Source organism: Chelonia mydas, chromosome 17 (genome assembly GCF_015237465.2).
Source record: "Chelonia mydas isolate rCheMyd1 chromosome 17, rCheMyd1.pri.v2, whole genome shotgun sequence".
NCBI lineage: Eukaryota > Metazoa > Chordata > Testudines > Cheloniidae > Chelonia > Chelonia mydas.
This window is the reverse complement of record NC_051257.2, coordinates 24,966,433-24,992,967: the sequence shown is the minus strand read 5'-3', so window position 1 is coordinate 24,992,967 and position 26,535 is coordinate 24,966,433. Positions and strand designations below refer to the sequence as shown.

General features: G+C 50.4%; 1 protein-coding gene across 6 annotated transcripts in view; it reads left to right on the top strand.

Annotated features, from left to right (window-relative positions):
* The window catches only part of MKS1 (MKS transition zone complex subunit 1), a 40,251-nt gene extending 17,448 nt beyond the window's left edge, over nt 1-22,803 (top strand). For 2 of the 6 annotated variants that reach the window (XM_043530916.1, XM_037880372.2), the window contains exons 4-18: nt 3,599-3,754; nt 4,401-4,498; nt 4,816-4,944; nt 5,274-5,378; nt 5,801-5,909; nt 6,684-6,689; nt 8,318-8,374; nt 10,548-10,590; nt 11,096-11,158; nt 13,126-13,196; nt 13,573-13,642; nt 13,954-14,061; nt 14,753-14,886; nt 15,615-15,697; nt 15,776-22,803. In XM_043530916.1, the coding sequence (XP_043386851.1) occupies nt 3,599-3,754; nt 4,401-4,498; nt 4,816-4,944; nt 5,274-5,378; nt 5,801-5,909; nt 6,684-6,689; nt 8,318-8,374; nt 10,548-10,590; nt 11,096-11,158; nt 13,126-13,196; nt 13,573-13,642; nt 13,954-14,061; nt 14,753-14,886; nt 15,615-15,697; nt 15,776-16,025 (1,482 nt within the window). In that variant the 3' untranslated portion in view covers nt 16,026-22,803. The remainder of the gene's footprint in view (nt 1-3,598; nt 3,755-4,400; nt 4,499-4,815; nt 4,945-5,273; nt 5,379-5,800; nt 5,910-6,683; nt 6,690-8,317; nt 8,375-10,547; nt 10,591-11,095; nt 11,159-13,125; nt 13,197-13,572; nt 13,643-13,953; nt 14,062-14,752; nt 14,887-15,614; nt 15,698-15,775) is intronic. The other 4 variants (XM_037880375.2, XM_043530917.1, XM_037880374.2 and 1 more) reach the window with 3 other exon arrangements.
* The last annotated feature ends 3,732 nt before the right edge of the window (nt 22,804-26,535 follow it).

Genomic DNA, 26,535 nt, shown 5'->3' with positions numbered 1-26,535 from the left:
AGCAGGGACCCAGAATGCCTTCTGCTCACCCCCTGCTTCCCACAAGACCTATAGAGAGCTGCACTGTGGGATAGCTGCCCTACAGCGCTGCTCTCAGGCGATGGAAGTGCTGGTAGTGTAAACACTCTAACAGCTGAGGAATTGAATGAGTACACAAACCAGCACTTTACTTTCACTGGTTCCCTGTCACCGTGAAACTTACAGTGCAAAAACTCTAAGGTTAGACATACCCTTAGATATGGCACTCGCTGCTGCAATTCAAAAGGGGTCTGTGTTCCCTAACCTCATGTGGCGACTGTAGTCTTGAAACACAAGGAGAAAATGGAGCATGTTTCTGATCTAGAATTATCCCAGCTGCTTTCCTGTGCCATCTCATCCATGTCTGTAGGGGATGAGTGGACAGTTCACATAAAAGCTGTGGAAGTGACTCTGAACCAAGAGAGAGAAACAGCATTATGGTTACTGTCTGTCCAGGATCCAGCTCCGGGAATAGCAGTCTGTGGCCCCATAGTTACAACCACAGCAATCTTAAACCCTAATCCTGCAAACAGTTATGCATGTGAGTAGCTTTACACACTTGAGTGGTCCATTGGTAGTCATATCTGTAAGTAGTTGCTGATGTAGGGCTTAAGTCTCGTAAAAAAATTAAAATAACGCAAACTAATTACTCCAATATCACATTAAAAGTATCAAACATGATCATTCTGGCAGGTTTATTATTTACAGAGCAATTTAGAGGCAAAAGATTTTTTGGAAGAAGCAAACCAATAAGAATGCAGTTTGATTTCCATGAAATCTTGTGTGTCAATGTGTGCAGAAAATCTTTAATGTTTCCTTGCAACTCGTGCAAGAAGTGACCACCCTCTATTTACATATTTAGCCACAATGAATTCCCTTGAATGTTAACCAATTGCTGTGTAGCCCTTACATTCCATACTGATCTCATCCTGTTTGGAACTGTGTTTTATTAAAAGGCTCTGTAGCAGAGCGCTGACACACCAGCACGGCACCTCTTGATGATCATGCAGGAATTAGCTTGATTCCAGCCTCCGAGTGCCTCCTGCTGGCTGGTGTCTTCCTACTGGTATCTGCTTTCTCTAAATCTCCACCACTTGTAGTCCTTCAGGCCCCACATCACTCCCAGTACCCCTTATCTTGGGGTGCTGCCCCATAGCAGTGCCCCCACCACTCTGGGTCTCCCCTCCCAGAGGAGCCCCAATCCCTTATACCCACCTTGCCTCAGTGACTACTGCCAGTCATCATCTAGTCCCTTCTCTCAGGGGCAAACTGCAGTCTGTAATGGCCACCAGAAAAGGGGTCGGACCTGCTGCCTTTCTAGCCCCAGCTGCCTCCCTGCAGCCCTAGTACCTCCCCTGGCCTTTAGCAAGGCCTCAGCCTGGGGACTCCCTAGGCCACAGAGCTCCTCAGCTCTGCCTGTCCTTCCCTAGCCCTGCTCTGCCTCACGTACCCGGCTTGATCTCCCAGGCAGCTTGGTCCTCTCTGCTCCCCAGCTGGAGCAAGAATCTTTCACTTGCTCAGCCTGCCCTTTTATCAGAGCCAGCTGTGCCCTAATTGGGTGCAACCACACCTGTGGCTGACTATCCAAGCAGCCTCCCTTGGCTGCTTTTAACCCCGTTTCTGACTGGAGCGGGGTGACTGCCCCACTACAGGCTCCAACTTAATCTTCACTCTCCAACTGTAGGAGGCCCCCAATTTAATACTACAGAGATTTTATGCAGCCTATCTGATTTTAGAGAGTAAAGCACCAGACCTACCTAAAGGCCAATCCTGCAAACACATATGAGCAGCTTTACTCAAGCAAGTAGTCCCACTGATATCAATGGGATGCCCTGCATGAGTCAGGTTACTCATGTATCTGCAGGATCAGGCCTCAAGTACTCCCAATGTAATATTTGTAAGGACCACCCCAAAAAACGTGAGCATATAACTAGGAGTGACAGGATGAAACCTGACAGAGAAAATGGAGGCTAAATGCAGAGCACCACTAGCTGGCAGGGAGGTGTGTCACACTGCGGAATCACACCCCAGGGGAGTGGGGGATGCTGGATCCTTTGGTGCACACTAAAAATGAAACCAGACCAAGCCCAGGAGGGAGTGGACATGTCATGGGGGGGAGGGGGTTAAAGGTCAAGACTGAACTACAGATACTAAGTGGGTTTTGTTCCTATTTCTGTCACTGATTGTGTCTGACCCCAGGCACACACTATTTAACATCTTTATCAGTGATGTGGAAGAAAACAAAATCATCACTGCAAAGTTTGCAGATGACACCCAAATTGGGGGAGTGAGAAATAGTAAAGAGGACTGCTTGGTAAGCTGAGCACAAGCAGACAATATGTGTTTTAATGCAGCTAAACATAAATGTATACATCTAGGGAACAAAAAATATAGTGTATACTTACAGGATAGGGGACACTATCCTGGGAAGCAGTGACTCTGAAAAAGGTTTGGGGATGGGGAGCTCTTAAGCTCCCGGTGCAATGTTTTGGGGAACAGGGGTAATGCGATTCTTGGATGCATAAATAGGAATCTTGAGCGGGAATCATAGAATATCAGGGTTGGAAGGGACCTCAGGAGGTCATCTAATCCAACCCCCCCAAAGCAGGACCAATCCCCAATTTTTGCCCCAGATCCCTAAATGGCCCCCTCAGGGATTGAGCTCACAACCATGGGTTTAGCAGGCCAATGCTCAAACCACTGAGCTATCCCTCCCCCCCAATAGAATAGAGAAGTTCTTCTATCTCTGTATTTGACACTGGTGTAACTGTTACTGGAGTACTGCATCCATAATTTCTGCGTCCATAAGTTCTGGTGTCCATAATTCAGGAAGAATGTTAGTAAATTGGAGAGGGATCAGAGAAGAGCCATAAAAGATTATTAGAAAACATTCCTTATAGTTATAGACTCAAGGAGCTCTATTTATTTTGTCTAACAAAGAGAGAGTCTATAAGTACCTTCATGAAGAACAGACAATAATGGGCTCTTCAGTCTAGCAGAGAAGGTATAACATGATCCAATGGCTGGAAGTTGAAGCTAGACAAGTTCAGACTGGAAATAAGGTGTTCATATTTAACAGTGAGGGTCATTAACTACTGGAACAATTCACCAAGGGTCGTGGTGGATTCTCCATCACTGACCATTTTTAAATCAAAATTGGATGTTTTAATAAAAGCTCTGCTCTAGGAAGTACTGTGAGGCAAGTCTCTGGCCTGTGTTACACAGGAGGTCAGAATAGACAGTCCCTTCTGGTCTTAGAATCTAGGAATCTATTAAAGTCATGTCAGCCCCTGAGGGATGGACTAGGTATGCTCTAGTTCAAACAGAAATTATTTGGAGAAGATCTCTGGCCTGTGTTGTGCAGGAGATCAGGCCAGGTGATCCCAGTAGGCCCTTCTGGCCTTGCGTTCTATGAATCTCTGACTAGGTTGGAAGTAAGGCTGGAGGTTGGGATTTTAAAAGGAACTTAGCTCCCTGAGGATCCTTTAAGAATCCCAGCCTAAAGGCCCTTTGTGTCTCTGATCTCTGCGATATGTTTTATGCCAAAGCAGCCCTTATACTTTCTCTGTGCTGTTCTCAGTTTGAGGTGGATCTGTACCAACATGAGTCAGCCTGTCAGACCCCCTTGGACCGGCAGTACCACCAGGAGATACTGAAGCTGGAGAAGTCAGGAGGCCGGAAGAACTACCGCATCTTCACTTACACGGACCATGACCGATTCACCAACCTGGAGGAGGTACCTGCTCTTAGTTGTGCCTAAGCTGCTGCTGTCTGTGCAGTGGTAGCTCTCCACATGGCCAGGTCTTCAGTCTTTAGGAAAGAGGGATACGTTACCAGGTGGTGGGCTCAAGGAACTGAAGATGAGGACTCTGAGAGGCCAGCTCAAGGGCATAATACATTTTCACGCAAGACACCTCCAGCCACTGTCCCAACTCCAGGCTGAGTTCTGGGCCTTTCAGAAAGATGCACGTTGAAAGTCTAGAGGAAGCTGTCAAGAGTCCAAACTCCACTGTTTGTTCCCTGTTATAATGGCCGCTGCCATAACACGTAGAGTCTTAAGTGTGCCCTGTTCAAAGAATGGAGGATGGATCGATAGCACTTTTATGGCTCAGATCAGGAACTGGGCTCTCCCCTAAGAGGGGAGCCAGTCGAAGGCCTTCCCACATTCACTTTGACTCTGGATCAACTGAGAAGGGTGCTTTGTGTGCATGTGTGGCTGTGGACACATGTATGTGCCTGTTCCAGGACTGAAGTCAGGTCTGCCTGCAGCTAGGAAAGGGGAAGGAGAAATCTCTTGTGGTGTGAATGCCCTGGCCTTTCCAAGGGGAAGGAGAGGCTCTGTCTATAACTGTAATAGTTCCACTCCCTGCCCTCTCTTCCAGCACTGTCAGAAAGTGACCAGCTCAGAGCAGGAGGTGCCTTCGTTCCTGGCAGAGAGGATGGCCAATTTAAGGAGGAGAAGGCAGGACCACAGGCCAACGTAAGTGCAGAGAAGAGCTCAGAGCTCACTTAAGCCCCGCCTCAGAACTCACTAATGCAAGATTGCCAGCACCGGTGCCTGGGGAGTTTGAGTACCCCTGCCCGGGGGAGCTGGCGGTGTGGATTTCAGCATGGGTGCCCCCAAGGGTCTGGCTTCTGGAGCCTGGGATTGTAGCTCCTTGCTCTGGTGCCCCAGCGTGTGGATCCCACCATGCATGTTATCTTCTGTGTTGGCACTGTATTGCACTGGCGTTGTGGGATTATGTACCTGGCATCTTGAAGAGCATGGATAATACTGTGCTGTGGCTTCCTTGGCAGGGAAGGAAGTGTTCTGAAGTCCCGAGTCATCACCTGGGAGCCGTCAGAAGAATTTATTAAGAATAACCACGTCATCAACACCCCTGTTCAGACCATGTACATCATGGGAGACTTGGGACCATATGGGATGTAAGTAAAGACTCGGAGTAATCTGGTGTCCTGGATGGAAAACCTGTGCTCTCCCACTCCCTTATGAAACCACAATCCCTTGGCACCAGTCCCAGGAGGGGAATTCCGAGATCATCAGCAATTCCAGCTGCTGTTGCCTTCTATCCCTTATCTCAGTGGGAAGCGTTGTACTGTCCCCCCACCCCAACCTTCTTATTCTGATCAGTGGGGGTATGACTGGGTTTGTTTCCCATCCCCCACGTCCACAGGCAGGGCCATAAGTCCACTGGCAGCCGGTGCGCATGGACTCTGTTAAGACTGGGTGTCTGTTTTATGGTCTCTCCCCTCAGGCTCGGCCGCAGGGAGTACGAACACGTTCTTTGCACAGTCAAGGTGGATGGCAATGGGGTGATTACAGTGAAGCCTGATTTCACGGGCACTAAAGGTGCTTACAGGTGAGCAAGGCAGTGTGGGGCTAGTGCTGCAGGTGGGATTGGTGCAGAGGGGCTGAAATCACTTTTCCCAGGGTTACCTTATATACTGTGGAATGGGGGACCCTGAAGCCTAGCACGTAGACTGGGAAGCATGGGCTCCGGAACTCCTCAGGCAGGGTCATAGCATGCTCCTCTCTGATACGTCGTGGGATCTGCTGAGCCTCTCGAGCAGGCAGTCACCCCCATGGGCATGTAGGAAATGTAGGAGCAGGGACATCCTGGGGGTTTCTTTAATGATCCCTTGCTGGGCAAGCCCCCAGAGTGCGCGTGGTGGGGCCTGGCTGCTCCTGGAGCCATCACCTCAGCCTTAGGGGTGGTATCGCGGCTGTGGGCACTGCCTGTCCTGCTCTGAATCTTGCCCCTGGTGCTCTGGGGATGTGCAGGATTGAGCTGGATGGCGAGAAGCGGGAGCTGTGGAGATACACCATTGAGAATGCCTCAGCCCAGGCGCAGCGAGAGGAGGAGGAGCGGGAGCAGCGCATGTTCAGAGATGTAAGGATCAGCTTTGACTAAGGCCCTTGGGGACTCAGCTCAAGAGACTGATCCCATCACAAACTGTTTCTGAAGTGGAGAGACCTTCCCAGAAAACGCCCTGCCTCTAGCTCCCTCCTGTTTAAATGGAGGCAGCTCCAGATCAAGCCCCTCACTGACTGTAACTCTGCCGCATCACACTGACAGCTGGTCTCTCAGGTAGCCGGATCTTAAGCTAGGCTAATTCCAGCACCCTGAGTTCCACTGAGATGCCTACAGAAGGCCTCGAAGCACAGCTCTCATGTGCTCTGACACAGCTTGATAAGCAGGCCGGCACATTTTGCACTAGCTTCATTTTCTGAATGGTCTTGCTGTGGAGCCCATTGCCTCAGCCCAGTCTGGAGGGGAGTAAGGCCTGGACAGTAGTAGAGTCATGTATCTGGAGGGAAAGGATGTTTTTCTAGCAGAGCACAGATGGGGACACCCTCTGGGGACTGCTGCTGTCTTGGGGTCCAGTAGTAACTCAGGAGCTAAGAAAACACGCAGATTGCAAACTAGAGTTATAAATGGTGGACGTGTTCCTGCACTCTAGGCAGCTGATGTAACCTTTACCAGCTCTTCCTGCTGCTTTCCTCAACCTCTTATCCAGCTAAATTAGCCCTCTTCCATGCACCAGTCTCATATAAGTGTTGGGTCATTCTTTCCATTTGCAGAGTTTTTGTGCTCCTTGCATGTGTGTGTAAGATGTTTAAGTGCATGAATGTTTCATTTTGAACTCTTATTCTTAACTTTCAGTTTCAGGTTAACTCCCCCTTCTGGATTATCATGGAAGTACAGTAAATATTAACAAGAATGGCCATACTGGATCAGACCAATTGTCCTTCTAGCCCAGTATCCTGTCTTCCGACAGTGGCCAGAGCCGGATGCTTCAGAGGAAATGAACAGAACAGGGCAATATTCATCCCCTGTTGTCCAGTCCCAGCTTCTGGGAGATTTAGGGACACCTGGAGTCAGGTGTTGTATCCCTGATCATCTTGGCTAATAGCCATTGTTGAACCTGTCCACCAGCAATTTATCTTGAACTTTTTTGAACCCAGTTATACTTTTGGCCTTCACATCATCCACTGGCAATGAGTTATACAGGTTGACTGTGCGTTGTGTGAAGGACTTCCTTCTATTTATTTTAAACCTGCTCACTACTAATTCATTGAGTTACCCCTGGTTCTTGTGTTATATAAAGGGGTAAATAACACTTCCTTATTCACGTTCTCCACACCACTCATGATTTTATAGGCATCTGTCATATTCCCCCCTTAGTTGTCTCTTTTCCAATATGAACAGTCCCAGTCTTTTTAATTTCTCCTCATATGGAAGCTGTTCCGTCCCCCTTGTCACGCTGTCTGGAGGCTCGTTACCATGAGTGCCTACCTCAGGACAAACTGTCAAAAGTAGGGGGTATGTTCCATAATTAGATTTCACCAACTCCGTACAAAATGTGCATTCCTAAAATACCACCGTAGTTTTATAATGGAGTCACAGACAGTCCCCATAGACCCTCCAGTCTATCTTGCCACCCAGGCAAGCTGGACTATGTGATAGATGGTCACTTACACAAAAAAATCACAAATATTCCAGGTTACTCCCAGTCCCAAGAGACCACTCACTCACCCATGTTGATTTGTATCCTACACCAAAAACAATGCTGGTAGCCAATTCTTTAGTAAACTAACTTAAGTTTATTAGCTAAGAAAAAATGAGAGTTATTGAGAGGTTAAAGCAGGTAAAAATGTATGTACGTGTGTGTCATAGTCTCTGTTTCCAAATGGTAGCAGAGATGTAGTAATCTTCCAGTTTCCCAAAAGTCTGAGCACAAAACTCCCCCATTTGCTGCTCCTAGTTGCTTGCTGCTTTCCCTTTTCCCCACCTAATTTGTAGCCTGCCTAATCATCAGCCTTGCTGTTTAAGCATAGGGGTTGGTACCCTATCTGCTAATGTAGAGAGACTGTAATTCAAGAGGCAATCTCACTGCAGGGGGGATTCCGATCTGCCAAGAATCTGAAACTCCTTTCCACACCATCAGCACTTGAGTCAGATGGACTCTATTGTCAGGCACCAGAAAGCGGAGAAGTTCATACGTCCAGCCCATCTCTAGCTGATTTCCCAGGTCCCTAAAAACACTGGATTGTTGTAGGTGTCTTCACCCTGTCACTTGTTCCCACATGGGCTGCACCCAACCGAGGAACTCTGTCACCCTTTCAGATACTTCTGCAGCACTGGCTTCTTTATCTGTTTTTCTTTATCTGGGTCCTGGTTGTCTCGTGCCGTGTTTCTCATACGTCTCCTAGTTTGGGGCTGTTCTCTGTAACGTGTTTGGAAGTTGAAATGATTGCTGCATGATGGACTTTTTCTAATCCACTGTTTTTCTTTAGTTGTATAGTCGGCACAAGGAATATCTCAATGGCCTTGTTGGCTCAGACTTTGAGATGGTGAGTAACAGATGTGGTAAGAATATGAATTAATCAGTGACCTGAGGCCAGAATTGTTAATAAATTGCCTTTGGAGAATGGTGACTCCAAGTCTCATGGGGCAGTCTTGGCCCTGGTCTACCCTACAGAGTTAGGTCAATTAAGGCAGCTTACGTTGATCTAATTATTTCAGTGTACACACTACAGCCTTGCTTCCACTGATGTAAGTGCCCTATAGTACACTGACATAATAACTCCATCTCCACGAAAGGCATAGGGCTTTTGTTGCTGTTGTTAGGGAAACACAGTGTCCATATAGACACTTTTCAGAGTAGCAGCCGTGTTAGTCTGTATTCACAAAAAGAAAAGGAGTACTTGTGGCACCTTAGAGACTAACAAATTTATTTGAGCATAAGCTTTCCTGAGCTACAGCTCACTTCATCGGATGCATTCACTGTATTTTCCATTGAATGCATCCGATGAAGTGAGCTGTAGCTCAGGAAAGCTTATGCTCAAATAAATTTGTTAGTCTCTAAGGTGCTACAAGTACTCCTTTTCTTTTTGCATATAGACACTGCGAGTTACTTACATTGGCTGTTGACTGTCATTTTTGTGTCATGCTGGAGCCGTGAAATTGACAAGAAAGCCAGGCTGTCACCTCAGGGTGGGTAGGGGGCTCCAACTATAGCCCGGATGCCTCCGGGCTCCACCCTCTCTGTTGGGCTGCTGCTCAGGCTCCCTGCTTGGAGCCGGGCTGCTCTTGGGGTCCCGGCTCCCTGGTCCCCACTGTACTGAGGCTCCCCACTGGGAGGATGGCAGACACTTGGTCTCAAGGCGGGGAGCATAGAGCTGAGAGCCTGAGCATCTGGCAGCCAGGCTCCCGGCAGGGAGCACAGAACCGAGAGTCCAGACAGCCGGGAGCAGGGAATCCAGAGCGGGTGGGGGGCAGCTGGGCTCCCGGGGGGAGCAGGGAGCTGAGAGTGGGTGAGGGGACAGCTGGCAGGGGGCTGGAAGCCCTGTGGGCAGCTGGGCTCCCAGTGGGAAGCTGAGAGCCCAGGTTCTCAGCCCCCCACACTGCCCCTCTTAGATCGGTGAGAAGTGCTCCTGGTGAGGACACGCACCACCAACAGAAGGAGGGTAGTGTGGACATGAACCACCACAGTCATTACTGCGGTGGCTGTAAGTTGATTTAACATAGGTCGACTTACATTTCTAGTGTAGACATGTCCTTGGTTACAGCTATGGCTGAAGGGGCACAGACGTTGTATCTGAATTTTCTCCTGATCTTAGCATGGATGCCATTGTGCCAGGGCATCCAAAGATTGCTTGGCTTGGGCAGCATGCTGGCAACTCGCAGCGCTGTGATCTCTGTCTGCTGACTTGCATGAAGTAGAGTTGATTGTAGCAGCCCTTACCTTTTATATGGATACTTGGCCTGTAGAGAATACCAGTCCAGCATGCCTTAGTCCAAGACAGAGCTGCCAGGATCCAAATGCCCCACTGCCTGCTGAGAGTTGTAGTCTCTGTGGGACTGAACTCTTTGTAGGCCTTGGAATTAGGTTCTGTGAGACAAAAGGAACACCACTTTGTTCTGGGAATCAGCTGCCATTGCGTTCTCAGAGCTGTGGAAGGCTCAGCTAGAGCCCAGGGTGTTCTATTGAAAGCCCCTATTTTCAGTCTCATGTTTATTGCTCATTTTTTTTGGAATCTCTTCTGCTTGGTCTCAGCCCCAGGTGGGTGGCACGTGTTCGAGCTGAGCGGGAACCAAATGTTTTCTCTGCTTCAGCAAAACTTCTGGCTCGTTTTTACAGGCAGGCTTGAGTGGAAGGGACGAGAGCAAGGATTTCCTGAGTGCTAGTGACTGTGACCAGCTTGAAGTGCTGTAAGGGGCCTGGTTTTAGAGAGGGTTGAACTCTCCAAGGAAAGTTGAGGTGGGCACTCAGATTGGCTGGTCGCTTTTGGAAATCTTGGCTGGATCCTGTGGGAAGCCAGGACATTCCCCCAGGGAGTCTTGTCTCCCTATGACCGGCAGAGAGAATCCCCTGGCTGGGGCTTTTAGTGTAAGTGACTATGAAGTGTCCTGCAGTGATGCTCTGGCTTAGGGCAGGGCTCTCTAGGGAAGCGAGCGCACAGTGATCAATCAGCTATTGCTGAGCTGCTTCTCACCATTCTGCCTGTGTTCTCTCTGTCATAGACTCTCCCTGGTGCACTTCGGCTGTTTGTGAATGGAGAGATAGGTGAGTGCCTATTATAGATTCTCACTCTGGTAAGGGGGCAGCATGCTGCCATGTAGGGCCCTGCACTCAGCAGAGATCTGGAGACTCAGGTCAATAGTTCAGTCTAGGTCAGAAGTGCTTTGTCTGCTGGGAAGGATGTGAGCTGATTCCCTGCCAGTGCCCCACATCTCTGCTGACTAATCCCAGGAGCAGTGTTTGCATATTGGAGGGTGCCTTTAGCCATATAGGTGTGCAACGGCAGTAATGGAGACCATAGCAAAGAACAGAACTTCGCATAGAACCTCCAAGGCTAGTATGCTGCTGGTGGGGAGGGGTGTTGCAGTCACACAAGGAAGGCCCCTTTGAGAAGACCCTGGCTCGTCCCCACCATCCGCAGTAATCTCCTCTCCTTACTGGGACCTTCGGGAACCCTCTTATGGGACTGTCCCAGCCTGTGCAAACGAGGGTTTCTGGAGGGCTTGGGCTGTGGTTAGGAGACACCATTGTCATTGTCTTTTCTTCTCAGTTTCAGCCCAGGGCTACGAGTATGACCGTCTCTATGTTCATTACTTCCTGGAGCTGCCCAGCCGTGAGTAGCCGTGGTCTGGTTCCTGAGCCAGTGTCCCTGCCACACCGCAGCATTAGGAACTCTGCTCTGCTATAGGGTCCAGCAGATCAGTCCTTCCTAAAAGCAAGCATAGCAGCAAGCAAGCAAGCAAGCAATGTGTTGGCCACCATCTTGGTTGGCACCAGGGATTGAACCAGACACCTTCAGAGCATGAGTCTCTATGGCTTGAGCCAAGCTTGATGCATCTGGGGGTACCCGTGGTTGTGAGGCAGCTCACTACCACCTAACTTTAGTGTGAAGAAGCCTTATCTGTGCCTGCTGGGGGACAGCTTCCCAATACAAGCAGTCCCCTCCTGCTGTCTCTCTCCAGGTTAGCAACCCCCAACTCCTCCAAGCATTCCCCTGGAGTGACCAGCCCCTAGTCCTGGACACTCTCAGGATTCACAGATCTGGTGTTCCCAAAGAAGCAGTACACAGTAGTTTACCAGTTTCCCTTCAGTTCACTGCTCTATTTAATGCACAGCACTTCGATATGAGTATAGTGAAAACAAGTAAAAGTTTATTTAACAAAGTGTAGAGATTTAAGTGATAGCAAGTAGAAATATTAGAAAGAAATGGTTAGAAGTAAAATAAAATCACAACACACATTCTGGAACCTAGACTTACTTAACTAGGTACTGTCATGTCTTTGCGTTGCTCATCAGCATTTTTCAGCCAGGCAGGCTGTGATCCCTTTTTCTTAAAAAAAAGTCACACTCTCAGCTTGTCTGCTCAGTGAAGGATACCGTGTGTCTCTCTGAACTGTCCTGATGTACCAGACTGTTTCTTTGATCTTAATCGTAAACAGGACACCCTGCTGCTATGTGTTCCATCCTGTAGGTTGTGATCTCTTGACTTCACAAACTTGATTAGCAGGTGACTCTGTGTGAAAATAGACTTATGCTGTTAGATGCACAATGAACAGCCAGGGAGATATGTGTGTACTACCCCCTGCCTGACCAGAATTGTTTTATTCTCTTGTGGTGACCTGCTTAACTTACATATCTTAAAAGCATAGTTTTCAGTATAGACGCATAGCTTTTTAAATAACATCCTTACAAACATTTTACAGTGATTATGATGACCAGTAGGCTACAGGCTCTCAGTAAAGAGTTAACATGCCTCCATTTAGCTAGCTATTATACAGATGTCAGACTCAGGTGAACCCTTTAAAACCCCATGCACCCCTTATGCTCTTGGCCAGTCAGCACCAAGGTGTCCCTGGTTCACAAGGACGTGTAACACACGCTGATCAGTGGATTACCCTTACTCTTCCCTTTGTAGTGTTGTGGTCCTGTAGGCTCCCTGAGCCCCCTCCTGAGCAAACTGTAGAGAGCAGAGCTTGACACCTCTTCCCCTTCAGCCCTGGGCCCCACTCAGATCTCGCTGCCTGGTGGTGTCCAGTTTCCATGTGCTGCAATAACACTGAGCCATCAATCCTGCTTTCCTGAGGCTGAGAGAGGCAGGCCACTGGCCCTAGGGTCGCTGTAGGTTGGAGTTGTGTGTGCAGGATGCTCTCAGCTTTGTGCTGCATCACTCTGCAGCCTGCCCAGCAGGCTTTGGTCAGTGTTAGTGGGTTAGTTCGTCTTACCCTGTTTTAAACCCTTGGCTTTTTGTCTCTGTGAGGCTATAGCCCATGTCCCTCCTCTCTATGGGATTATAGCCCAGGTGGCTGTCTGTCTCTCTGGGGATACAGGCCTTGCCTACATTCTGTTTTCAGGTCAGATTTAAGTAAGTTTGATCTCTTAAATCTGAGTTAAGTTGGCGCCGAAGTTCCCAATTTGGGGGCTCTCCCAGGAGACACAGCTGGAAAGGTGAGAGGGCAACAAAGTGCCTAAGGGGAGCTCAGTGGGAAAGGACTAACACTCCTCTCGGCTGCTCCAGGACAGCCCACGCTGCTTTCTTACAGCACTAGTCATTCCCCTCATGGCCTCCTCTTCTTCTGCCAGGTTGGTCGAGCCCAGCGTTCCAGCAGCTCTCTGGGGTGACGCAGACCTGTGCCACCAAGACCCTGGGCAGGGTAAGGGGCAAAATAGGGCACTTTTTGATGGTGTGGTTTTGTAGGCTGATGGGGCTTCCTACCGCTTGCGAGGAACTCCGTGTGCCCACTCTGGCTCCGTGTGTGGAGTGTTACAGTGAGGGGTGTTACGGGGGTCCCTCATACAGCTCAGTGGGATAGAGGTCTCAGGCCTGGCATTATCTTGGGGATTTTCCAGTGCTGGGAGCACATTGAATGCCCTCTTTATGACTGATCTTGGCCGGGGTCAATCCCCAGCAGGATCCTCATCCCGCACAGCTGGTTCTCTCAAGCCCTTGCCATGTGCTGCATGATGCTGGTGACCCTGCCCAGGGTCTGATCTCTGCCCTCTCATCTTATTCTTGTTCCCCATTCCCAGGACAATGTGGCATACTTCTCCTACCCCTTTACTCTGGAGATGTTTTTCACCCAAGAGGATGAGTCAGAAGGTGAGTCCCTTGCTGCTCAAGCCTTGTTTGCCAGAATCTGCCAGGGGCATTACACCGTAGGCACTGCACAGCCTGATGCAGACAGCCCTGCATCTAGGTTCTCCCTCACCCAGAGAGGAGCAAAATTTTGTATCTGGCAAACATTCTCCCCATGCCGCATGGACCTGGGGCATCTGGCGAACAGTCGCTTCCCATGCCAGGGAATATGCAGGGATAGGACATTTCTGCTAGCGAGGTCCTGAGTGCTCAGTTCTCTGTGGCCAGCAGAGCTCTCGTTGGCTCATTTATGACATTGCTGTCCCTCCTTTTAGGCTCTCTTCCGCAGTGGCCTGTGATCTATTTTGAGATTCTTTCGCTGGATTATTGGCAGAGGCATCGTGTTGAAGGTTACGGCTCTGTGGTGCTGCCAGCAGCTCCAGGTAAAGCCTCCCCAGATGGCCAGCTCCTCCTGGGCCTGGGGCTCAGCTGATCATCAGGCACTGGGAAAGGATTTCCCCTACTATGCATTGAGGGGGCACAGTGGGCCTTCTCTGAAACAGTGAGAAGGAGTCACGTGGGCGTTCAGTGCTGCTGCTGGGGAGCAAGAGGCAGAGGTGACCTTTGTTTTGCCTGGCTGTTCCCTTGGTAACATCAGGCAGCCAGCCCTGATAAAATACTTCTATTACTCACCATCCCCGCCCTCCATACGAGGGGAGTTACCCTTCCCTACCCCACAGGGGGCTGTTTGCCACTGAGGCCCATGGGCAGAAGGCCCTACAGAAACACAGGTCATTTCCCTCATGTTGAACAGGGAAATATAACTGTTCTAGTCAGGAAAATGCAAAGCTTGGCTTGGTCTGAGGGGCCTGAGTTATTAAGTGCCTATGGTATCTCCATTGTTAGCTGTGTGTGCGTGGGGGGGCAAGGGTAGGCTCTGTCACATGTGGTATTTCCATTGTTAGCTGTGTGAGAGCAGGATGGGGAGGTCTGTCTCACATGATCTATTCCAGCCTGTTTGTGGGGGGGAGGGAATCAGTGGACGTCAGTCCTTCCTACCTACCTTCCTCCCCTGTGATTTTTCAACGGGTTTGTGGACATACCTTTCTAACTGGCCTCATCCTCCTGGAACAGGGTTCCACACCCTGACAGCCCCCACCTGGCGACCCATTGAGCTGGGGACGGTCTCTGAGCTGAGGAGGTTTTTCATTGGTGGGTCCCCTGAATTGGAGGACATGACCTACATCAGGGTGCCGGGAACCTTCAAGGTGAGTTCAGCTTCGAGGCTTGTGCCACTCACTCTGAGTCAGATTCTGCTCCTCTCACAGGAAACCCTTGGGGCTACTTGGACCAGATTCCAGCCTGCTGCCAGTGGGCATTGCCAGAACCATCATGAGCCTCTTCGTTGGTTGTCTGAACAGGATCAAATGGGCCACAGAGACTGAACTTTGCTTTCCAGGGCCTGGGCACATTACCATGGGATGTCTGTAGGAGGCTTGCACTGCCCTGGCATGTTCTGGGCTTGCTCTCTGCAGAGTGGCTGTTGATCCTGCATCTTTCCTTTCACCAGCACTAAACTCCCTTGCATGTGTAGAAAAGCAGGTGCAATTCCCCTTGAGAAATGGAGCTGTGCTGTAGCTGAGCTTGCTCCCTGGAGATGGGACTCATTGTGGGGAGAGGCAGGCAGGATGCCCATGTGCTCTGGAGACTCACAGCAGTTTGTGGGGGAACAAACAAGGTGGACTCAGTAGGAGGCTGGAATCAGGAGCCCTAAGCAGTGAGCCCTGCCCCAGCATGGCCTGGAACTCTGTGCCCTTCTCAGCACCACACAGGGGTGTCTGACCTTAGTGCTTGTGACCTGCTGCAGGGAAAGGAGACTCCATGCACCTACCCTGTCGCTACCCCTCTTGCAGGGGCCATGCTCCCTCTCCCTGGTGGTCAGCCTGGCACTAGTGACTGCAGACAAGGGCTGCTCTGACTTGTGCTTTCCCCACAGGGAGAGTGCCTGAGCCGCTTTGGCTTCCGCACAGAGACGACAGGGAGCGTCACGTTCCGGCTCCACTGCCTGCAGCAGTCCAAGTAAGTGCTGCCTCACCTCCGGCTGGTGCGCCGGTGGCTCCTGCCCAGCCCTGGCCTGATGTTTGTGCTTCCCTGCAGAGCCTTCCTGGAGTCCAGTGCCCAGAGGAAGCGCATGCAGAGTGTGCTGGACCGACTTGGGGGCTTCAGCCAGCAGAGCTCCTTCTACAATGTCCTGGGTGAGGCTCTTTCCTGTCAGTCTCTACCATGTGGAGAACCCACAGCTCAGCTTGCTCCTTGCATAAGGAGTGAAGAAGCTGTCATTCCCCAGAGGGCCCCTCTGACCCTCCCCCTGCATCTCCCCTCGTCCCTGCAGGCTCCTTGTGCCTGACTTCAGCAGGGCAGAGGTTAAACCATGAGACAGGGAGTTGCTGGAAATGGCAAAGGAATGTCAAGAAAGTGGCAGGATGGAGTTTCTGTCTGAGCTAGCAAAGCTAGAGAATTGTCTATCCAGGCCTGCCAGCACCTGGGACCAGCATGACTAGCTGTTCTGACACCAGCTCCCAAGAGGAGACTGCTCCCTGTCATCTGCTGTTGAAGTCGGAGCAGATCGAACCCCCAGGTGCTGAGAGTGGCTGTTCAAGTGTCCTCTGTATCTTCCCAATCTTCGGACTTGTGCCGAGGTGCAGCAAGACAGTAAGCAGCAGTGCCCTGTTAGGGCGCCCATGTGCCCTCTGCCCCGCCCAAGCGTGCTCTGAGAGTTTGGGTCTAAAAGGGGAGTGATACTGGTTGCCACCTCAGTCCTCCTCCATCCAACCACAGCCGCAAAAGGACGTGAACCTCTTTGGGTCTCCTAGGTTCATAGACCTGTTTAGTGCTCATAATTAGATAGTTTTTATCAGTAGTAGTTTTTTGAGTAAATTATAGGTTAGTTAGATAAGAAGATCTTTATATATTTTCAATATGGTGGACCCTAGGGTGAAGAAACACGGGTTCAAATGCTGCGTGTCTGTGCCAGTGGTCTTCCTGGCATCCATGTTCATTGTCTAAAATGCTGCTGAGGTAAGAATCATTCACCAACATGTTTTGCTACCTGTAGCACATTCACACTTTGGGCCTGCAAGGAGAAACAAAATAGACTTCAGGCTCTTCTATTACAAAGAGGCCTTGTCAGTCGAGCTTCTTGGATAGTTCTAAAGGATCTGAAAATAAGGATAGGAGACTGGAATCAGCACCGAATACATCCGGATTTAAGAAAATGGCAATAACTAAGTCTTTGGCCTTGATGATGCGGTTCAGTTCCAGGCTGACTGATCTTACTGGACCCCACTCCTCAGATCTGGCTCCAAAACTTCTAAGATCTCCCTTGGGACCGCTACCAGACAGACATCCAAAGTATTCAGATGACTTACTGGAACCTACTACTTTGGTCCCCTGGAAAAGAAAGACTAAATTTAAGCATGCATCAGGTAAGTCTTCACACCATTCAGATGTGGATCTGAGATCTAGCAATGTTAGATCTCTGGATTGTTCCAGTTACTCAAACCTGAAGAAAAGACCATCGGATCCAAGCATGGCAGCTCAACAGCATACGATCAGAGTCACAGCACAGAATCACTCAGACCTGCATCTTCTCTCAGATCCAGCTGTATTCAGAGAATAATAGAGTTAGAAGGGACCCAAACAGTCATCTAGTATAACCCCCTGCCAAGTTTCAGGATTGTTGTGTCTACACCACGGGTCTCAAACTCCTGGTCCATGTGCCATCTGCGGCCCAAGAATCTCCCCAGTGTGGCCTGCGGGGCTCCAGCAGTTTTGGGGCTGGATCTCTCCCTTGGCCCTACGTGTCCCCTGGGCGATTTACAATGGCTCGGGGCCCCACCCACCACCGGCAGCCCCGTGGAACTGAGCGGCTTCCTGTTGCTTGCTCCACGTGGCTGCCGGCCCTTCCCTGCGGCCCTGGGGCAGTGGCTGTTGCCTCCGCATGCTGCTCCCACCCCGAGCGCCCCTGCAGCCAATGGGAAGCTGCGGGGGCAGTGCCTGGGGCAGTAGCACACAGAGGCCCCCCCGGCCTGCCCCACCTTGGAGCCCCAGGTAAGCGCCACACCCCCCGACCCCCTCTCAGAGCCTGCATCCCTCCCCCCTTCCCACACACCCCATCCCGACCCCAAACTCCCTCCCAGAGCCTGCGCCCCCTTCCCACACACCCCCAGCCCCCAAACTCCCTCCCAGAGCCCTGCACCCTCTCCCACCCCCAAACTCCCTCCCAGAGCCTGCAACCCCACCCCCTCCTGCTGCACCCCAGCCCAGAGCCTGCATCCCAGATCCCCTCCCAGAGCCCAACCTCTCACCCCTTCTGCACCCAAACTCCCTCCCAGAGCCTGCACTCCAATCCCTTACCCCAGATCTTCTCCCCCCCCACCCAACTGCCTCCCAGAGCCTTAGGCAGGTGGGGGGCGGAGTTTGCGGGTGCAGGTTCTGGGCAGCATGAATGACATTATTGGCGTGCTGGGAGGATTTGAGTACTGGCACTGGCCCTAAGGTAAATTGAGTTTGAGACCCCTGGTCTACACCATCCGAGACAGATGGCTATCCATATCGCATTGCTCTCCCAAGAAGAAACTGAAACAGGACGTTGAGTGAGGAGGATCCCCAGCAAGCGGGATCTTCAGCACCTAAGACCCAGTGAGTTCACTAAGAAAGAATTAATCACCTCTTTATATATCTCAGATCCCTACCTCAGTGGTATCATCTGGTGCTTTGGGATCAGATCTGGATAGAATTAAAAGCTTTAGGTCCTCTTCCAGATTGTTTATTTTGTATGTATGTAACTGCAAGAGTAAGGCCATTTCATCCCAGTCCCTCTCTAGATGGGTTAGCCAGCATATTGAAGAGCATTGTAGAGGCCTAGAGTTCATTCTTCTAGAGCTGTGGCTGCATCTATGGCATTTGCTAAACATATTCCTCTTACTGAAATATGCAAAGCTGCTACATGGAGGACATTGACCGCACATTATGCATTGAATTTGGCTCACAGGTCTGATACTCATTAAGCAGTGCTCCAGTCTCTGTTTAATTAAGACTCCACATCCCTCCTTCCAATCTACTGTACTGCTTACCAGATTATCCCAAGAGTGGGAATATGCAGAGGACACACAAAGGAGAAAGGAAGATTACTTACTTGTAACCAGAGTTCTTCTAGATGGATTCTGTATATTCACATTCCTTACTACTGCGGAGTCCAAATTCAAGTATCTTGGTATTACGCTTCAGCAGTGGAAGCAACTGAGTTTGGCATCGGGGCTATGCCCTTTTTATACCCGTTTTCTCAGAGTGCACTCGAGCACTGCAGCAGGGAAGGGCCTGTGGGCAACCGAACAGGGCACTGCTTCCGGAAGGTTCTACCGTCATGCTGCACTGGTCCACACAAGTTCCAAGAGTGTGAATGTGCCAAGTCCACCTCGAAGAACACCAGTTACAAGTAAGTAGTCGGCATTTATGTCGTGCAGGCTGGCTGTGGGGTGCTGTGGTGTAGTCACGGTAGGAGGGGAAGGAAGGCCGAGAGAGCACCCAAGGTCTCATGCTTTGTGGATGGGAGAGTTTGTCATAGCCAGCCAGAGAGAGAGCGACCGTGTTAGCTAGACAGGCCCCCATCCCTCCCCTCCCCCGACAGACTGCCTTAGCAGGAGTGTCAGTGGGTGCTGAGCCCCTTCTTGGATGCTCTGTTGCAGAGGCATTCCAGAGGGCACGGCGCCGGATGCAGGAAGCACGTGAGAGCCTCCCCCAGGACCTGATCAGCACCTCTTCCTCCACCGTGCAGCAGCCATGAGCATTGTGTTCCCAGCAGCGCCACTGGCACCAGGCCTGGCTGGGCGCAGCAGCCTCTCTTCTAAAAGCACCTTGTGCTGCAGGAGTCTCAGCTCCAGCCCCTTCAGGCTTTGCAAGTGCCTCCCACTGCAGTTGTCAGTGTCTCTAGGATGCCCAGCCTCCATACTCTTCTCTTGCATCCCTACTGGCCCCAGTAAAGGGGGCATCTTCCCTGTAAGGTGATGTCTGCCTCTGGATCCCATCTGGTGTCCAAACTAGAGCCAGAGGCACACCCCACCAAAATGGCTGGTGCTGATGTCCAAGCAGTGTTTTAGAGAACTCCATACGTGTTTGGTATGAGGTTAAAGCTCTGGGCTTTCACTTGCTCACGGGAGGGATTCAGAGAGCCTCCCAAAGCCTTGAGGGGCACTCAGGCCCTGGCTTCGGTAGCACCCTGTTTCCTCTAGGGTAGTGCCTAAGTGAAGTTTCATATATCACCAAAGATAGGTGCAAACAAGCCCCTCCCCTTCCTTTCCAGCAACCCCCAGGGTTTGGTACCAGCAATCCCCTCCTTCCAGACCCATCAAGTTGGGGAAAACTGGAGGCCCCAGGTCCATGAGTGCTGGGGTTACAGTAGGAGCACAGATGCCCAGCCAAGGTGAGAGCATGCATGCAGAATGCTGATGGGCAGTGGCATCTCTGCACTGTCAGAATCATGTCACACCCCCTGCGATCCTCCCTGCTGTACATGTACAGTGAGGACTGTGCAATAGAAATGAGATGTTTGATCAAATTGCCAAGAGTTAATTCTAGCCCGAATGGTTCTGATGACACTTGAGGAATCCTTTTTCCTGACCACATGGCAGTTCTCTTTACCAGCAGCACTCACTGCTGGCCACATTTAGAGATTTGTTGCCAAAGCCTAAAAGCCATGGACAATCATTCCATCATCCCTGCTGGGCAGGCTGTGAAACCGTCTGAGAGACTGGATGGAGGAGCACTTGTTATTTCTATAGCGATTAGTGAGCAAGCAGCAAATCTCTGGGCTATATTAGTAACTGACCTGATAAGTTCTCTTTCCTACTGTGTGAAGGGGGATGATGGTGGAGGTCACGGGATGGTGACGTTGCAGAAGTTCTGTTTAACTGAATGAGTAAGCAGGTAGGTCCTTGAGAAATGCTAGTTGTTGGCAGTGATACAGTTCTTTGTAGAAACCAAGTCTGTTGCTACTAAAAGTGATTGTCTCCACCTGAGCCTTATGACTGGATCATTTCTCAAGTGCAGTGCTGCTGCCTACCAGTTATACCTGCAAGCCAGCCAAAAATATGACATGGACTCAGAATCACGATAGGAGTGGGTTCGGGGCTCATATACTCTAGCTTCTGTCTCTGAAGCTCCCAAGGGTACAAGACCCCATTATGCTGCTGTATCCAGAGTGTGTCTGCCCTGTAGTCTGTGAAGTTGTTCGCAGAAAGGACCTTTGGACTGGGTTATAAATGCAGAATTCCCTGTTCCCCTCAGTTCACAGCAGAGCTCTGCCTGGCCGTTTCAGTTATCGCCATTCTATTAGTTGTTCCATCTCACTGTGACAGGGTGCACTGGGCCCTTTGAGGCCCTTTGAGGCTCTCTGCTTGCAATCCTATTACACCCTGCCCAAAAGAAGAGCAGTAAAGGTAGATCCTCCAGGCCAGCCTAGAAAGGTTGCAGGGAAGCAGCCAATCAGAGCCAAAGGAGCTGAAGGGCCTGAGCAGGTCAGTTGCTTACTAGGATCAGAAGAGTGACGAGGACTGAGAGGCTGTGACACTCCCCAGGTAAAAGGACTGGGGAGAAACCCTGCTCAAGCAGGGACAGGACTGGGAAGCTCTGCAGCGGCCTGGGAGAGCGAACCCTGATAAAAAGGGGGCAGAGATGCCTTAGAGAAGACCCTGAGACATCAGGACAAAGACAGAGACACTCTCCAGGCAAGGACATCTGGGAGAGACCCTGCTCAAACAGGGAACGGACAGAGAATGCAAGAAGGTGATGGGACTGAATGGGAAGCAGCCAGGGAATGCTGCAGCAGCTATTAAAATAATACGTAGCTGCTATTTGTAGGGTCCCTGGGTTGAGATCCAGAGTAGTGGGCAGGCCTGGGTCCTGCCACTGAGGAAGGAGGCCTAAGCCCCAAGAAGGGGATCAGACTCGATACCAAAAGCCTGAGAAAGGAACTAGAATTTAAACAGGCCTAGCCATGGGGCTGAAAACCCCAGAAAGGGCCAATCATTTGTTGGACTGTGTTACTCTGGAAGGGGTCCATCCATTTTAGACTTTGTATGACTTAGCTGGAGAGCTGAAGCACTGAAGATTCTCCTGATGAGGGCAACAGCTGATTTTGGGGGGAGGAGGAAAGGGAAAGAATGCAGGATCACACCCAGTCGACTGGAGCTGCTCATGAGAGGTGAGTGTGCCCCATCAGTCACTGTGTGGAAACATGCTTCCCTCTGGGATCCCACTATTTCTGTCCTTTGTTGGTCTTAATTACCATCAACCTGTTTCTTTCCATCTTCCCTGTGTCTGTCTTCCCTCCTTCACTTCAGGAACTCCCAGTGCCTAGCCTCTGTACATCACTCCCATCCCACCCGCAAAAATGATTAGTGGTGAAAGAGTCAAGGGAACGGGCCATAATTAGGCCTTAATGCTAACTCTGCAATGAGATTAATGGGGGAACACACAAATCCAGGCAGACACTGCTCCATCTGGTTAAACTTTTTGTAAATGAGAGATAGAAAAAAACTGAGTTTCTGCAAAATATGCCACATGGGCCACAGAACTACAACCTATGGGCTAGCTGTAAAATAGGGATTGGCCTCTCTCCTTCTCCATGTCTGCTTTCGCCTTGGACAGGATTGGGAATCACCAGTGCAAGACGTCCTTGGGGCAATGGAACATCTGGATTTTCTAAGGTGGGCTCCAGCCCTGGATAGCCCTAAACTTAGTAGTGGGTTCAGCTTATGTGGAGAGTGCAAAAACCTTGGTTCTGAGCTCTGCTTCCAGATCCAAACCTGGCATCTACCTGGAGATTTTACCCTGGAAGAGGGTTTCCATTCCCAACCAGCCTTGAGGGAAGAAAATGTTCTCTCAAAAAGCAGCGTGGCCAGCCAAGGAGGGTGTAATCTCCCTGGGCTGGGTCAGAATGGTACAAGCCCAGTCTTCTCTCTTGAAATATATCACGTACCAACAAGTACATTAAAGTTATTAAAGTTTCAAAATAAAGGACTCATATGTTAGAAAATGTGAGAATTAAGGTTGCCTGGGCAATTTTAATTAATCCTTCTTGTGTGTAACTGTTACAGTTTTAATGACATAAAACTATTTTTTGTAAAGGAGACTGCCTCATTCAATGCATAGGATTGACAGTGCTTGCTGAGTGGGTAGCTATTCTTTATTTTTATCCCTATCATTCAGTGTGTTGCCCTGAACTGTATGTCCTGCACACCCTCCAAACCCTTCTCCAAATACAGAATTGTTTCCTCGATGGTGCTTATCATGATGTGAGTGCTTCACAAGCCTGCATTAACTTCTCCTCACAGCTTGCCAGCAATGCATGAGGAGAATATTGTCCCTGTTTTACGGGGGGAGACACAAATAGACTGGCCTGATGCCACATGCTGAGTGGGTGCAGATTAGAAATTGGGACTTCCTGCTTCCCAACCCTGTACTTATTCCTCTATAGCACACTGCTGGAGGGGTTGAGCAATTATGGTCCCAATAGAATTCAGCTGTGAGCACTCAGCACTTTTGCAAACCAGGCCTCAGCTGTCTCTCACTGTGCACCCAGAAAATGGGAATCTTGCAGTTTGGGGTCACCTGCCAGAATTTTGGTTTAGGTGGCCTCCAGTTGTCTCAGACTGGCAGAGACCGTTCCAGACTGAGCAGGTTACCTGCTGTGTAAGTTCTAGTATGTCAGAACACGCCTGTTCATAAGCAAAACAACTTCTTGGCTTGATTTAATAATGCTGTTTCCCACAACAGCAATGCCCCCTCTCCTGCTTGGCCCAGCCACCCCCATCCCTTTCTCTGGTGTCTCTTCTTTTGGCCTGGGAGGGGGAGGGCTAGATGCAGTCTGTGCTCTATTTGTTGGTGTGCTGGCAGGGGTGGCCTGTGCAGCTAGCCCTGCTCCAGGCAGCAGAAGCATGTGCATGCTGACCATTTGGGCTCGTGCTCAGCAGCCAGGTGGGGAAGGGGGATGTTGATGGTCTTCAAGCTGGTGCTGGGCGTCTCCGTGCTGCTGTCGGCAGAGTCCATGGCTGCCATGCGCATCCAGCAGAGATGCATTGGGGAGGTGAGTGTCATATCTCCCACCCTGCGGAGCGACCTGGGAAAGGGGATGCCCTACCCTGGCACCAGCTGTATCAGTTCTTTTATGTTACTGTCCAAAGTAATATAAGGGACCTTATCTTGGGAGTCTATTCACTTAGGATTGATTAGCCAGTTAAGTGCAGAATTCTCCCAGTTAGCCAAATAGCAGGGTGTGACAGTCTATACCTTGGGGGAGCGTGCTGTAGCCCCCATATTCCTCATTTTCATATAGTCGTGATCTTGTGTATAAAGCATGCCTTGTAAGGTATCAGGGAAAGGTCATGATCTGCTGAAAGTCATTTCTCTATCCATAGATGTGTATCATTAATGCATATGAAGTTGAGAATTGTGTAGTATGGTTATCACTAAAACATGCTGTAAGTTGGGGGAATCAGCCAGATATTAGCTCCCCAGAGGCAACAGCAAGGAAAGTGACCAATGCCCAGGTGGGGTGTGAAACAACCCATCAACAGCCATTGTCCAGCAAGGGAGCTACAATGCAGTGACTCACCTGTGTGAGGCCACGCCAGAGGCTCCCCTTAGGATAACAAGCCTGGTACATATCAATTTCTTTGTTAAATTGATTAACTCATATAAGCTTGCAGCGTCCAACAGGCATAACGGGACACTGCAAGATGGAGGTTCCTAGGTTGTGTCGAGGACCGGAGATATTGGCTAATGTCATTCGGTTGCACAATCCAAGGAGCAGCTGACATGCCAGAGGCTGAGCATGAACAGCCCAGGAGTGGGGGTTCTCACAGCAGAGCAGGGTCAGGCTGGCTCCCAGGGTCAAGGATTGGTGTGATCTCTCAGATCACCAGTCCAGACAACACCAGAGGGGACATGGATTTCATTGAGATAATTGGGAGTTTGGATAATTGAGAGGCGGAAGCAGCAGCACAGGGAGCTCTCTGCATCTTGGCTGTCATGGCTCCACTCATGGCTAGGGGCTCTCTGTGCTGCCATGGGAGCCATTCAGCAGTAGTGGGGCCTCCCTGGCGACCAGGGTCTCTGCCTATTATCTGAACTCTGCATCCAAACCCTTTCCTTGGCCTGCCAAGGGACACTGAGGAGTGAGACCAGAACTGCTGAGCCCTGGCTGTCATAAGCTGTCTTAGGGTGGACCTAGAGGCCCCAGTCAGGCTTGGGGCCCCATTATGCAAGGCGCAGTATGAGAACCAGCAGCAAGAAGCTTCCATTCCATGGGGTAAGACAGGCAGGTGCCAGGTGCTCCATGGGACAGACTGACAGGCACTCGTCTCCCACCCCTCAGGAGCCATAGAGATTTTTGGGGGAAGGGTGGAAGGAGAAATAGCAGCCCCAACTCTTACTCCAGGCTCTTTGGATCCCCCTTTCAGCACCAAGCTGCCATGTACCCACTGTCTCTTCCATGCCCTACTTTAATAAGCTTGTCTTCCTTCAAACCATTATTTTCCCACCATTCCTTTGACTTCCCACCCAACACATGGTTTAAAAAAAAAAAAATTAGGGAACTAACCAGGCACTGTGCCTTACTTTGATGTTCAGGTATGTGGCTGTCTATTGCCTTTCTTTCCATCTCCCTTCAGTGGTATGTTGCCTACCTCCTGTAAACCTACAGGGACTGGATCTTATTACCCTTCTAAAGAGCCTGGCATGCTGTTGATGCCTTAGCAGCTGTGGGGGGAGGACTGCACGTGGTGCAGAGGAAGGCTCAGAGTTCCCTTTCTGCTAAACTATGGGAGGTTTAGTCCTTTCATAACCATTTGTTTCAAAGGAACCTAATCTGTGGGAAACTCTGATTAGTGCCTTTGGCAGGTTTCTAAATTCAACTAGAAGGGGCCAGTTTACTCCCCCCCACACACACCCCGTCTTTTAAATTAAAACCGTAGCGCTGTATCTGCAGGCCATGTGTTTACTTAGTGCTCCTACGGTGGTGGTGGGGGGGGGGGAAGTGGAGAAAGGAGCGAGCCAGCGGTGGGCAGTTGGGGGGAGGGGCCACATATGTGTGAGCAGTGGATGGGGGAGCCTGGATGGAGGGCCTGGAGAGGGTGAGGGGTGGGCGGTTGGGAACCTGGCAGGAGGGGCCAGAGAGGTGTGAGCAGTGGATGGGGGAGGGGTTGAGAGGTGTGAGGGGTGGAGCGGATATGTGAAGAGGTGGAGGGGAACCAGCCAGGAGCCCGCAGGTGGCCGACTGGCCCGGGGTGAGCTCAAGTCACCTCTTATCAAGCTGGTTGTTTTGGGGTAGCTTGGGCTTGTTTTTGAAAGGCAGGGTAACCTGTTTATCTCATGAGACTTGGTAACTGTGACACAGTGACCAGACAGCCTTCTTAAAATAAAAGTGTTACTTATTTTATCCATAAGGACAAAGACTAAGAGAAGAGAGGTTTTAGAATAACAGTCTTACATACATGTCCAGCCTGTGATTATTCCCCTCTATTTGGCACTGGTGAGGCCACATCTGGAGTATTGCATCCAGTTTTGGGCCCCCCCACTACAGAAAGGATGTGAACAAACTGGAGAGAGTCCAGCGGAGGGCAATGAAAATGATTAGGGGGCTGAGGCACATGACTTACGAAGAGAAGCTGAGGGAACTGGACTTGTTTAGTCTGCAGAAGAGAAGAGTGAGGGGGGATTTGATAGCAGCCTTCAACTACCAGAAGGGGGGTTCCAGAGAGGATGGAGCTCGACTGTTCTCAGTGGTGGTAGATGACAGAACAAGAAGCAATGGTCTCAAGTTGCAGTGGGGGGTGGGGTCTAGGTTGGATATTAGGAAA